Source organism: Drosophila navojoa, chromosome X (assembly GCF_054131105.1).
Source record: "Drosophila navojoa isolate 15081-1374.11 chromosome X, UAZ_NAV_1.0, whole genome shotgun sequence".
Taxonomy (NCBI): Eukaryota; Metazoa; Arthropoda; class Insecta; order Diptera; family Drosophilidae; genus Drosophila; species Drosophila navojoa.
Window position 1 is genome coordinate 10,969,240 of NC_142895.1, and position 15,445 is coordinate 10,984,684.

A 15,445-nucleotide genomic window follows, 5' to 3' on the forward strand; every position below is an offset into this window, starting at 1 on the left:
CGACTGGCCCGCTAACGAAAAATCTTTTCATAATTTAATGCTTATTAGCATTTGGCTTTGGAGAGAAGCAGCTAACGCAACGGCGGCTAGGCGACTGCAGGGGGTGCCTGCCCCTACCGCAAGGGGGTGGAAGGCAGGGAGGGAGGTAGGCGGAAATAGGCGGCGGTCGAGGGCGGGTTCGCGTCATTTGAAGTGAGACCAAATGCTAGAGAGTTTGAAGAGCGACGGAAATGTGAGAGCAAGCTGACTTACCCACCAGATATCCGCCCATATCTGTATATTATATTATATTTTATTGGTATATATATTATAAAAAAAAAAAAAAAATATATATATATATATATATGGTAAAAGCACTCACTGTTATATTTTTTTCTTCTCATTATATATCTTTTTAATTGATATATGAAAAAATTCTCTGTTCGACTAGTCAGTATATAAGATATGATTAGTAGACTATCCAGCACTCACTGGAAACATATTTTTAAAAAATTAGCTCGACTAGCAGATACCTCGCCATCGGTGCTAATTTCTTCTAAATATAAAAAATAATTTTTAATTAATAATAAATTCAACCTATGTAAGTTTGTAAAGCCACTAAAGTACTTGCTTTTCCGCCATGTATTTTTTCATTTTCTTTCAAAATGGCTGCCTAATACCCAGGTGCATGACTGTTCCGATGCGGCTTAAAGGTTCTTAGTTAAAAAATAAGAAAATTTTCCATCGTTTTGCATGAGTCGGAACTGTTCTGCTCCGTGTTTGACAGGCGCATTCGCCTATTGCCATCTCATTCTCAATTTGTGATGGAAAATAAAACGAGAGCACAAAAACATGAATAACTGGAATATCTGGAGATGTGCATTAGATTATTATTGAAGCAGACTCGAAAAGAAGGCAACTATAAGGTTGTATAGGAAATAGCTGCTTCAACTGTTATACTAGCATGTAATTAACTTTTATAGCCCTAGCTGTTAGCTTGCAACAGACTGTTATACTGGAATATTTGCAACTGTTGGCTTTTATACTAGTAACAAATTGTTATATTAGTATAAAATGCAACTAGCAACAATATTGTATGCAAAGCAAAAAGTGTTATACCACGAGCAAAGTATTACACTAGGCAGGAAATTGTTTGATTGCCATATAACAAACTATTATACTTTGAGCAAACTGTTATACTAGCATTGTTCACATATTGAATTGTATATATGGAAGGTTTACTGTACGTAATATTGGTGTGTATATCTCGGGTTCCGTTTACGTATGCTACGGCAGAGATCTCTGTCTCTGTCTCTGTCTAGGGGCATCTAATGGGAGCTGGGTCAACTGTTGTCGGGCGGCGGAATTGAAGCGCGTTATTTGAATTTGATTTCTTGCCTGAATTTTAACAGCAATGTGTTAAATGGATGCCAATACAAAGCGGTTCGATGGTTGTATGAGTTGTTGCTGCTGCTCCGTGACGTGACACCAGGTAACAACGTACGTACCAAGTGCTATATACAAATACACACAAACACACATACACACGACCTATGTATATGCCTCTATGTATATGTTTATGTATATATGTATATGCAGCTATGCATGGCCATATCTCTTGTATATCTATAACTCAGGCTCTAGCTATAGCTGTAGCTGTAGCTGTGGCTGTCGCTGTGGCTTTGCTCTAGATAAACTTTAAACATTTACCTTGCCCAGAAGAGCAAGATAAAGAGCAACGCAACTGCGACAACAACAGCAGCACGTCATTGATCATTATGCATCCGCATCCGTGTGTCCGGGGTCTGTACATAGTTTTTTTCTTCTCTACTTTTTCTTTAAAATACCCTGAACCCCATTGAAAGATCGGGGTATAATGCTTACGTGTAAGCAATGTGATATAGATGATAGGCAGGAGGCGTGGCAGACCTCATCAAGTGTTCATGTTCTAAGTTACGATGACGAGCTGCATTGATAGCGCTATGGTCGTCCTCCTGTCTGTCTGTCTGGTTGTAAGAACACATAGATATCGTAGACCACAAAAGCTAGACTCTTGCAATTCTAGGTATATACTCGTATATACCACTCGAAATACCAGCTTATCTTTATTTTCCATAGCTCTATCATTCCGTTTCATCTATTATATTCTTTGTTTCATTCCTGCTGCGATTTTCATTGATAAATCGCTAATATGACTTGCCTACGGTTAGTGCTAGAGGTCTAACATTCACTTCGTATCGAACACAGAGACCTTGTAATTTTTAGATTTTGGATAACACGTTCCCTTTCCCTAGATGTACTTAAAATAGTACTAGAGACGTGACTAAAAACACATCTGAGTGTTAATATCACGTTCTTAACGTTTGATTTAGAAAGTACATCTACTTAAAATAGTATTAAAGACTAATGCTGTGTAAAAACACGCATCTCAGTGCAGTTATCGCGTTTGATTTAAAAAGTCCATCTACAGGAAATGCTATTCAAGAATTAATTGTTCTACATAGTAAAGCCTAGACTGCAGTCAACTGCGCAGTGGGCAGAGTGTTTTCAGGGTATTCAGGGTGTTCAGGGTATCTTCTAGTCGAACTGTACCGACTAGGGTTTTTGTTTTTTTCGACTATCCATATCTAATATGTACGCACTCTCCCACTCCGCCTCTCTCTGCATCTCTCTCTCTCTCTCTCTCTCTCTCTCTCTCTCTCTCTCTCTCTGTCTCGCTCACACTGCGTTTCTTTAACTTATTCGACGATGCTCGTTTTCCACATATTGATCGAACGTGTGCAAATAAAATACAATTTAAATATTTATTATCTTTGCAGTTCGTTAGCATCTTGTATCTGTTTAAATACGACTTGGCCTCAATTTTGGAGCTATTCATACATGTTATATATATACAGATAAATATATGCGTGTGTGTGTGTGTGTGTAGAGCGAGATACATGGCTTCTACTATAAGTACAATTCCTGGAGCTAAACAAATACCAATAAGATGAAAATTTATACAATTGGGTCGACAATTGGCGCCGGCAAGACGGACTTTTCTTTCTTTTTGTTTGTTTCTGAGTTGGCTCGACTGGGGGAGGATATAAAGCAGAGTCACAGTTACTTCTGATATATATATACAGATATATGTATATACATATATATAGCAACAATTCGATTTGCATTTGTTACAGAACGAAACGCGTTAGAAAAATGTTGCTGTTGTTGCCGCTGTTGCTGCTGTTGCTGCTGCTGCTGCTGCGGCTGTTGCTGATAAAAGAAATGCCCTCCCAAAACTAATTAGCGCCTGCAACGTGTGTTGGGTTTTGCCTAGGTGTGCGGCTCGCTCACTCTCCGGCAGCGGTCTGACTTTTCGGATACGGCAAATGTGGCCTATGTGTTGCTGCTGTTGCTGTTGCTGTTGCTGATATCGTGCCAGCCAGACGGCGGTGCGACAGAGCGCGCGCAATTCTCTGTATGCGTGTGTGTGTTAGACAGAGAGGCAACGATACACAACAGGTACATACACTTCACGGTTTGCCTGTATTTTTATCTACTAATTAAACAGACGCTCGATCGCAGTAACAAAAAAAAAAAAAAAAAAAACAAAAAAAAAAGAACAGAAACAGCTACATTAACAGCCCCGTTTAAAAGTCAACGACGTGGCCATATTATGACTGCCTTATATATGCACACACAAACACACACATGTATGTATTATATATGTGCATACATGTATCTACATACATATGCAGTATCTATGCAAATTTCAAGTCGTGGCGCTAGAACTCGAACATGCCAAAAACAATTGCCATCATTTTTGCTGACGCCTGCAGCGAACCACCAAGCAAACGCTGAGCACCACAGCCATCCATTACAAATGTGCCAAGAGATACAGAAATATGTCGTTCTATATATACATATGCATATGTATGTATATAATATATATATGTATCTGTCCATATATTCATATATCAGACATCAAATGTTGTTCAACAAATCTCTTTACACTACTCCAAAGCAAGGGGTACGAAGGCTCAATAATATATTCACGTTTAAGACTTGAGGTATCACAATATATAGAGCATTGAGTCACTGAAGATGCGAACTTATTCTAAAAGCGGTTTCATAGGCAGCATATCATATGCTAGTATAACAGTTTTTATATGCTAACATATTAGTGTGTTATATGTCAATATAACAGTTTCTTATATGTCAACATAGCAGCTTATATATATAACAGTTTACCATATCTTTGTATAACAGTATATTGTACTCTTGTATAATAGTCATATTGTAGTATACAAGTTTTTCATATGCCAGTATAACAGCATATAAAGCAACGTAAATGGGAAGCTCATCTGTTTTACTAATATGCCAGCTTATAACACGCTGTTATACTAGCATATAACAAACTGGGAGCAAGATGAATTTGGTGAACAAAACTTTATTTGCAGCAATTTTAGAGCTGGGTTTCTAGTGTTTCAAATATGGATTACCATTTGAGGTTGATTTATCTTAATCTGATTTATCTTAAACAAACCATTTTCAGTTAATACGAGTTAATACTGTAATAAACATTCTATATATATACTTGATCAGTGTTATAATTCCTTCTCAGTGTGAAAACTTTCCTTATCTACGTGCGTCTTTCTAATGCAAGTTCATTTCACATTACGTATGTAAATTTCATCCGGTTACTCATATAGGAACTGCTGATATCAGAGCACAGGCCTATTCCGAGAAAGTCATATAGTACATATTCCCTTTCCCATTGGTCGTTCTCCGTTTTTATTTTTTCTCCATAGTTTCGCTTTGTATCTCACCCATAAACATGCTGCTATCTGAATGTGTGTATCTACATATATCTATATCTGTATCTATATCTATATATGTATGTATTGCTGCTATTCTCTCTCGCTGTGCAAATAGCTCTGCACTCTTTGACTGGGTCTCTGTGCGCTTATGTTTTATCTGTATGCCCTAGACTTCATGCTGTATGGACGCAAAGCCCACGTTTAAGGTTGTCCACCTAACGAGAGAGAGTCTCGCACACACACACACACACATACACACACAAACCTGGAATTACACCTATGTGAATATTTGTTTGCCCATTTTCAACAAGTTGTTGTTATATATCTATCTTAAAACTGAAAACTACATTTGAGATCGTTTGCCGCTGAAGATACAAAAGCGCAGCGACGCGTCGTTAGGAGTCGGCGTCGCCACCAGCAGTCGCCGTTGAGAACAAACAAAAATAAAAAACGAAAAAAAAAAAAATGAAAGCAAATAAAAGCGTTGTCACTTAAATTCAAGTTAAATAGCCAACGCGCATTATTTGAGTTTTGAAATGGAGAGCACAAGTCGGAGTTGGATATGCCATATACAAAAGTATATATACACACACATATATATATATATGTATGTATACAGCTCAGTTGAGGTATACACACACACACATGTATGCTAGTCTGGACACTGGAATTGTTTGTGTGTGCACAACTGGACGGTGTCTTGTGCACCTCTGTTTGAATATGATTAGAGAGAGGATCATTTCATGTGCTCGCAATGCACAAATTCTATAGCACCGAATCGGAGATCAGCGGAAATGAAATTAAATGAGCTGTATATATAGACATGTGAAGAATCATCAATAATCAATTTGAGTAATGTCTGCGATTATACAGACAGTAAACAAAAGATAGCTGAGGAGCATTCTGATTTATTTATTTATTTATTTTTTGAGTATATGAGAAATTATTGAGTGCGTGAGACAATACTTTGCCTGAGACTATTGAGAATGGCTTTCAAGTGAGTTGGGGAAATTAAAGATCAAATGCAACGAGCCAATGGTTTTAAGAATGCTCCTCGTGTAGATCAGAGCTATGTATGCACATTTCAAGCTCACAAAGTTGTTGAAGTGGGTTTTCTTCTTGTAGAATTCTTGGATTCCCTCACACACTCTATATATTGCATTAGATATGCATAGCTATATCTAAACGTATTCTACTATCTTCTCAAAGATTTTCCTACGAATTAACTCATTAAGCTAAACAGCTCAAACTTCAAGTACTCGCAATTAGACAAGCTGCTAAATAACAATTATAGCAAGTAGGAGTGCTTCAGCCGAAACTGCTCGACTATTAGACACCCTGAACCTTGTTCGCGCTCTGCTAACTGCACAATTTGGGCTATATCATAGGACTTTATTCGTATAGATGGGCCTTCCTAATTAAACTTTTAAAGAGTTAGAGTAACCTGCAAATGTGGATATTTCTCAAAGCGTAATTCTTTAATATGGAAAGTATATTCTTTTCAGTTTAGAGGGGGGAGCGTGGTATCTAAAGTCAATAAATTACTAAATATTTGGATCTAGGCAGTAAATCAGAAATTGCCAGCTTTAGTGGTATCCAAGTTAAGATTAAAAATAAAACTCAAATGATTCATTATTGGCGTTACTAAGGTAATGGGGATGAGTTATCAAAACAAGTGATATACTCGTACTGCGTACTGCTATATACATGTAAAATTTCAAGTTTCTAGCTTTTATGATTTACGAGATCTCTGTGTTCATACGAACGGACAGACGGATAGACGGACTTTGCTAGATCACCTCAGCTTGTCATGCTGATTGAGAAATACTAAATACTCTACGGAGTGGCCACGCCCCCTTCTGCCTTCTTCTGTCTGTTTCATATACTTTCATAAGACCAATAAACCTCGATTTGCCATTTTCAATGGGTTCAGAATTTTTTAATCAATATACAATATACAAAGCACGAAAGAGTTAAACAACAATTGATTCTACTTATAATTTACTTTTTTATTAGACGGGGAAGAACAAAAACTTCAGCCTTTAAGTCATACATATTGAGCACGTAATTTGATCAGCTAGACTGATCTGATACTTGGGGTTCTGGCACCACATTTAGTCTGCATTGAGTTCCCATGAGATTCCACACTCAAATTTTTGGCTACAAAAAGCTGACGTTGGCGGCGCTTGGCCGCCAGGAGCCGCCATTGGGCCACTGAGCCACTGAGCACTCATACATATTACGACACACGCACTCACACATACAAAGGCATTCGTATATATAAATAAAGTGCTCAAGTTTGGGCGCTTGGCCGCCAGGAGTCGCCACTGAGCCGACGCTAGTGAACTGAGCGCTCATAGGCTAACAAGCGCACGCACGCACACACACACGCACACAGGCAGACATATGCATTTGTATATGTGTAAAGCACTCAAGCTTCGATTGCAATCTGCTGACGTTGGCCGACAGGAGTCGCCACTGAGCAACTTCAAGTCGGCAGCGACGCGTCGGCAGCGCGACGATCGGCATATTGATTCACATGCATACATACATACATGTAGACACACGAGCGTACAGTCGGCGAATGCAGCTCGGTGTGCGTGTGTGTGTGCGAGTGAGTGAGCGCGCGTGTGATCGTTACGCTGCCGTTGCGATGCCGTTGCGCTGCCTTCGCTGCCGTCGCTGCCGACGCCATGGCTCTCAGCGTTTCGCTATTTTCCCCAACAGCGCAATGCATATTGCGTTCACTCGTCGATCGGTCGCGCTGCGGGCAACACGTTAACGCTGTGGCCCAACTGGCGCCGCTATCTGCAGTTGCCGGCAAACGTTTGCCCACTCTAACCAACTGAACAATTCGATTTTGGAGTTCATTTCCTATTGCCGTGCCCGGTATTGTATATATATTTTTTTTTTATTGTGTTTTTTTACTGTTGTTGCTGTGGCCGCGCTCAAAACGTTTAAAGTTTAAGGCAAAAATAAGAGAGAGAGAAACAAATTTAAGAAATAAATTATAATCGAATGAAAGAAAAACGCGAACACTACACACGACGCCGACGTCGCTAGCGAGTCTCAAGTGCCAGCCAAGTGAAAATTAACCGGGTTTTTTTCCGTTCTATGTACTTTACAATAATTTACTTACGTTTTTCTATTATTTTTTGCTGTTGTTGTTCACTTTTTTTTTTGCTCCCGTCGAACTTTTAAAAAAGAAAAAAACTGTGAGATAGAGTCGTAAATTCGACTGCCAAATTAAAAATTGAATTTTTTTTTTGCCGTTGCCACTTTTGGCTGACAATTGACGAAGAATAAGAAGAAGAGAAGACAAAAAACATGTAAGTCCCATAATTTTTGTTGCTGTTATTTTTTAAATGCTCATTAGCTTTACATAGAGGTGTGTAATAAGTACGTGTACTTAATTATGACTGAAGCTGATTGTCGTCTGGCCTGGGCCTGGCCTGGTCTGGTCTGGTCTGGTCTGGTCAACAACGACGACGATGACGACGACGACAACGACGACGATGAGATTTCATCGTAATTTTCTCGCCTTGACTTTCGACTTTTGTCTCTCTTGACATCTTCTCGTATTATTAGCTTAGCAAAGTAATTCTCGACTTTATTTTGCTCTTCTTCTACCTCATCTCCAGCTTTTTAGCTGAATATTGAACTGCATGCACTAAATTATACGACTTTATGATAAGTCATTTTCGAGTTAGTTTCGTTGACGGTTAGAAAGGCAAAGTGCACATTTCGTTAGAACATAGAGTATATGTGGAGATATTGCTATATATACATAGATATTCACATACATATATGTGCGACAGACAGAGTCAGAGACACAAAAGAAAAAGTCATGCATGCTCATAATTTATATTTTAATTGCTTCAGATTTCGAAAAAAAAAAATTACCTTAAGTCATTTTTTTTTTGTTTTTAGTAATTTTGTGCTTAGATAAGCGCATATTTAGTGCTTAAAACAACACTATATAGCTGCTTGGTTAGAAAAATTAAATCAATTAAATCAAATCAAAATTCATCTTTATATATAAATACATATATATAATAATTCTATTTCATAAACTTATGTTATATATATATTTATGCCATAAAACGTCCCTTTACAATAGCTCTTTTTACTAAATATATTTTGTAGTATTTTTAGACAGTATTATTTTCTTGAAAATTTCTCATTTTTACTTCTTTCAAGTTCTTTGCTTGAGAGAGCCATATGCATTTATATTAGGCATATTTTTGTATACCCTACTTTAACTATTTGCCGTGATAAAATATATGTATATATTTTCTACTGCAGTTGATCATCGGCACCACAATTGCAACTGTAATTAGATACCCTGTACTTGCAGTGGGTATTTAGTTCGACTCTGAAGTGATTCCCTACACTTGAGCTTGGCTTTGAACTGCCTGCACATGAGCTGATCTCGCCAGCTTCCCAAGCTGAATGAAGATCTAAAAGGCACTGATATAATGCTGCTCTTATATTACCCACAAGCTGGGTATTCAGATACCCTACACTAACAACGATCAGGTATTTCAGTTGGCTGTATCTCAGATATATACTACTCAGTCTCCACAAGAAAACCCTACTTGTAGTTTTTGTACTACGCCAAATTTGAGGCATATGCGTTGTGGCGAGACCTTTGCCATCTGTTGGCAATTTTTTGTGTGTCTTTCGAGCCTGGCTTAGTGCGTTGCCTTGCCAAGTTGCACTTGAGCGCGAAATTCGTGGTATTGTTTACAATTGGCAATCGAGTTTGGCTCCGTTTCAGACGAACGGAACCAAACACCCAACCAAGTTGCAAATGCAGACGGGCAACCAGAGACCCATTTGGTCGAATTCGCTGCTGATCCAAATAGAAATGGGTTCGACTCTCTCAATTTTCAGCTTACACACACACATGTGTGTGTTTGTTTTAGGTTTTAGTGAGTCCCACGGGTCCCGTTGCTGCTGATGCCAGCGCCCAGGGTACAGGGCTCCAATATATGTATATTGTATATATTTATAAACAATCGTCCAATAAATGAGTCCCCTTTCTGTGCGGACCTGTTCGATGTCGCGCAACACGCCCTGGGCTGGGCTATGTTATGGTGCGGCGGCGATAAGATAAGCCTGGCAATGCCAATGGCAATGGGCGATGGTAGCGCAAAGACTTATTACAAATCCAACAAAATAACAAAAAAAAAAAAAAGAAAAAATGGTTTTAATAATTCCCTCGAAATGATTTCACGACAAATGTATTTCATTTTACTATTATTCAATTTAGTTATTTTTATTATTTTCCTCGTAATTCGGCACTTTCCACTCCTCGCGCCCTCCGAAATTCCAACGATATATTGATAAGACTCCTGGGTAGATTATGAGCATGTGTGCTTACATTTTATTGAATTTGTTCAGTAATACATACATATGTATGTAGTTGAACTCATATCTAAAAATTGGCAGTGCGTCCCCCTTCCATCTCATTGGGTTTATCAACTTTCTAGGAAACATTCACACAAGTTTTTACCAGTTTTCTATGTAATTATTTTGATTTTAGAGAGATTTTTGGTATATTAGTGCAAATATTCAGTAAGTTGTATATATGTATATATCTTATCAAAAACTGAGTTAAGCTTTAGTTTTCTCCGAGCTTGAGAACTACAAGAGGTAAAAACTTGACATTTGTATAATATATTTTGTATATTGTTATATGCCTTTCGGATTTAATAGATTTTCCTGATCTATCACTTATTTATTATTTTTTAATTATTGATTTATTTCTTTATAAAAGATAAAACTGAAAGATCTCCAAGTTTAGTTAATTCTTGTATAATATTCAACTGTTATTTAATGATGATTACCTTAATATTTATAGCACAGATTACATACCTTCAAGTCGGCTATTTACTTGCTATATATAATGCTCTATATAATGGAAATCTCTTAGATAATTAATAATAAAAAACAAAACATGCGAATTGTATGGAATGCGCTATAAGCTGAAGCTGATTAGATATTCGATGTAATTACTAGGCTATAGCTGGTTCCATATACGAGTAGTGAGTGTGGCGAAGGGATTCACAAGAGTTCATAGAGTATTTATTCGCTGAAACTTTTCATTTTTCTGCTGCTTCAGCGTAAATTCGAAGAGCTTGAATGCATTCAGAATACAGTTATAATAGTATCATATATTTGTGGACTTGCTCTGTGGACTGTGCTGCTTGTCTTCTTCTTGGATTACACATATTTGGCACATTTTCTGCGCCTAGCAACCATAGCTCAGTCGATCCATTCTATCCATAATGTCATATCCCATTGGAATTTTCGGGTCTGGCTTCTGGCAGTCGCTGGGCTGCTTATTTAGCTGTATCTGGTCTGGCGTCTTTGCTTTGGCATTTTCCCCATTATCTTATCTGTGTGTCCATAGCAGTTGTCTGCTTCTTCCTCTTGCTCATTTGCTTGCCACAATTTGTTGTTGTTGCTGTTGTTGCTCTCGTTTATTGTTGTTATTAGAGAAGGTTTTGCTGTGTTTGCATTACGTCTGCGTATGCGCTATATAATGAGTGTGTCTGTGTGTGTGTGTGAGTATCTGTAACTGTATGCTTATCTGTGGACTTAAGTCCTGACCGGCACTACATAGATATATAGATAAACATGTTTATGTATTTATGTATGCACACATATATAGATATTTATATAGCATATCATATCATATCATATCATAATTCTGGGCATGTTCCACTGACGCACAAAATGATCGATTGTCTCTAGCTGTTGCTGTTGCTGTTGCTCTTGCTCATAGCCAGCGGTAATGGAGCACCCAAGGTGTGTGCGTGTGTGTGCGAGCGAGACAAAGCTATAGCCATACGGAGTCGAGCAACTGAATGAATAATTTGACTAATATTTGTTTATGAAACACAAGTGTTTTCACACCCAGACACACACACACACGCACACACGCATGCACTACACTCACACACTACACACACACACACGCACATACATAGTTGATTACATGGCTATTACTGTATCTGCTCGTAGATAACCCAATTTGCACAAGTGTCGGGCTTATTTGCTGCTGCTATGTTCGTTGCGGTATATGCGTATGATCTATGCGCTTTACATACGGCCACGCCCACAATTGACACTTGAAGCTCCGTTAGTTGTGTGCGTCTTGACGGCTTGTGCGGGTGAGCGAATGCGGAGCCAAGCCAAGCCAAGCCAAGTCAAGCCAAGTCAAATCAAGTCAGTCATCGGTTTTTATAGCCAATTTATTGTCGTCAGGTTGCCGCCAGCCCTTGCAGCGCTCTTCCTCTTCGTCGGCGCGTGGCGGCCATTTTGTAGTCGGCTTGCTCGACTTTTGACTCACGATTCACGATTCACGTTAGTCGGCGTCTCTCATAAAATCGCAAATATCATGCGCTCGGCCACCTGACAGCGTGTGTGCGAAAGGGTTTCCAGCTGAGGAACGGGCAACGGGCAACGGGCAACAGGGCGCATGCGCAACGTGCACGAGCAGTACAGTTGTGCTCGCTGAATATAGTCCATATATGTAGAATCGAATATATATATTTAGCTAAAGTTTTAGTTAACATTTGGTCTGACTTTACATTTGTTTTTTTCTTGGTCTTCCCTTCCCTGTGCAGCAATCGGGCGATGATCAAAATGTGGAGGACAGCTGGTTCTGGGAGCCCGCTGGCTCGGAGGCAGCTGCTACAGGCCCCGGCAAATGCCCATCGGATGCGAGCCTGGTGGAGGTGGCGCTGCCCGACACACCGGATGTGTCTAGGCTGAATCTGACCATTGCGAATCTGGAGCGCGACAATGAGGAGCTGCGCCACTCGCTGGACATGCTCGATGCACAGCATGAGCAGGCCATGCAGAACATGCTGGGCCAGAAGACAGAGCTGCAGGCGCAGCTGCAGGAGCTGAAGCAGCTGCAGGCGGATCGCCTGGTGGCGCATGAGCTGGAGATGGCACGCCTGAAGGCGCAGCTGGCCAACGAACAGAAGCAACAGCAGACCGTGGCGCTGGAGCGGGAGCAGCTGCAGCAGCGTGTGGAGCAGCAGGGCACGGAGCTGCAGCGCTGCATGCTGGAGCTGGCCGAGATGCAGCAGCTGCTGGAGAAGCGGGGCGCCGACAACGGTGAACTAATCGAGCGCGTCCGGCAAGCGGATGCCGAGCGGGACAAACTGCAGCGCGAGCTGGAGGAGCTGGTGAAGCAGTCCAAGGAGAAGAAAACGTCCGAGTCGTCGACAAGCTCCTCCACGGGCAAGCACAGCGAGGACGAGTTTATAGTCGTACGCAATACAGATGCCACTGGCTCCAGCTCGGATCCAGATCCAGATCCGGATGTAGATGCCGACGCCGACGGTGATGTGAATGTGGTTGGGGATGCCACCAAGGAGGCGCTGCTCAACAAGCTAGCCGAAATGGAGTCAAGCATCGCCGAGATGAGGGCCATCAATGCCAAGCTGCAGGACGGGCAGCTGGAGCGGCAGCTGGCGGAGAATGTGCGCAACGAGCAGTTGGACGAGCTGGAGACGCGTCTGCGCATCAGCGAGTGCGAGAAGGAGCAACTGCAGCTGGAGCTGCAGCGCAAGCTGCAGCAGCTGACGATGCAGAACCAGGAGCTGAAGCTGAACGCCGAGGCGGACCAGGAGACGCACGCCAATGATCTGGAGCAGCAGCTGGGCGCGCTGCGCGCCGAGAATCGCCAGCTGCGGCAGGAGCTGGACTCGAGCATTGCACAGGCGAAATTCCGCCAGGCCATTGCCGAGGAGAAGCAGGAGATCACTGACCTGGACATGGACCTCGACCTGGATGCCCTGAGCCTGGCCGAGAGCAGCTCATCGCAGCTGATGGCGATGCTCGAGGCGCTGGTGGCCGACAAGTCCAGGCAGAGCCTGGACCGCACCTATCACCTGCTGAACGATCGCCTCAAGCACCTCGACATGGCCGACCGGGACGTGATGGATCTGCGCAAGCAGCTGCTCATTGCCGAGCACGACAAGAAGACGCTCGAGGCGGACATCTCGCAGTATGTGCTGCAGTGCGACGAGCTGATGAAGAACAACGAGGCGCTGCTCAACGAGATGGACAAGGTGAAGCGCAACAAGCTGGAGACCATCGAGGAGCATCACGAGGAGACCATCGCACAGCTCGAGCAGCAGCTGGAGGAGTCGCAGCTGCTGCTGCAGCACCAACAACAGCAGCTGGCGGAAAAGCAACGGGAAATAGAGGAGCTCAGAAGTAAACATCCACGGGACGACAGCCCTCAGCTGGAGCGGCTGAGGCGGGAGTTAGAGGACGTGCAGCGGGCTAAGCACGCGCAGGAGGCGCAAATGGGCTTGCAGCTGGAGCAGCTGAGAGCGGATCTGCGGGCCAAGCAAGAGCAGCTGGAGCTGAAGCTAAAAGAAAATGCAAATGCCATGGCTGAAGTGGGAACGCTGCAGATCCAGCTGGACGCCCAGCAGGAGGCACTGCACGAGAGCACAGAGAGAGGCGAGCAGCTGGAGGCGCAGCTGAAGCAACTGCAGAAGCAGTCCGAGCACAGTGCAGAAGCCGAGCAGGAGCTGGAGGAGTTGCGCGACCAATTGCAGACGAGCGAACTGCAGCTGCTGGAGAGCAGGCGGCAGGGTGAGCAGCTTAAGGTGGAGCTGGAGGAGCTGCAGTCGCAGCTGGGGGAGGCAGCAGAGCTGCGCACTCAGCTGGAGGAGAAGACAGCACAGCTGCAGCAGCAGGAGCAGCAGCAGGAGCAGTTGCAATCCCAGCTGAATGAGCTGCAAGCGCTGTGCAAGCAGCAGCAGATCGAGCTGAAGGACAATCCCACGCTGAGGAGCCTAAGGGAAGAGCTGGAGGCGCGGGCAGAGCAGCTGACGCAGTTGGAGGAGGAGCGCAAGCAGCTGCAGGCGAGGGCAGAGCAGAGCGAACAGCTCCAGCAGCAGCTGGACGAGCTGCAGGCCAAGTTGGAGGCACTGCAGCAAGCGCCGACAGATGGCGCCGATGTGAAGCAGAAGGAGTTGGAGCAGCAGCTGGAGCAGCTGAGGGCGCTGCACACGCAGGAGATGGCTCAGCTACAGCAGTCGATCGATGCACTGAACGGCGAGAAGCAGGAGCTGATCAAGGCGCTGCAGCAGAAGCACGTGGAGAACACGCAGTACTATGCGGAAATACAGCGACTGCAGCCGCTGGAACAGCAGCTGCGCGATCTGATCAAGGAGCGCGAGAAGCTCTGCGATCAGATCAATTTCCTCAAGGAGAAGTCCGACATACTCACCACAAATCTGCTCACCGAGCAGAGCAATCAGCGCCTGCTGCAGCAGCAGCAGATCGAGGCCCAGGAGCAGCAGGCGACGCTGCAACGGGACTTGGAGCGACTGCGCGCCCATCTCGTCGAGATCGAGGAGCTGCACACGCAGGAGAGCGTCGAGCTGCAGCGCGAACTGGACGAGGCGCGCGCCAAGCATGCGGCCCTGCAGACCGAGGTATCCAAATCCAGCACCGCCTACACGTCAGCCAGGTGAGTTAGCTAGCGTTCGTTCCGAACGGCTCATTAGTGTTTGGCCAAATTGCTTGGCGATAAGCGTGTCAATTGGCCACGTTGAGTCACGGCGACGTCGATGGCGGCGGCCATTTTGAATGCGGCCAGTCACGCTCGACGGCGGCGACACGTG

The 15,445-nt window shown here is 43.1% G+C and overlaps 1 protein-coding gene and 1 long non-coding RNA gene across 2 annotated transcripts in view; both read left to right on the forward strand.

Annotated features, from left to right (window-relative positions):
- Positions 1 to 15,445, forward strand: part of Gmap (Golgi microtubule-associated protein) — a 30,567-nt gene that overhangs the window by 9,983 nt on the left and 5,139 nt on the right. The window contains exon 3 of the mRNA XM_018107491.3: positions 12,416 to 15,291. Coding sequence (XP_017962980.1) covers positions 12,416 to 15,291 — 2,876 coding nt within the window. The remainder of the gene's footprint in view (positions 1 to 12,415; positions 15,292 to 15,445) is intronic.
- LOC149090596 (uncharacterized) lies at positions 399 to 3,219 on the forward strand. Its single transcript, XR_016197312.1, has 2 exons — positions 399 to 3,074; positions 3,105 to 3,219. It is a non-coding gene; the product is annotated as an uncharacterized LOC149090596 (long non-coding RNA).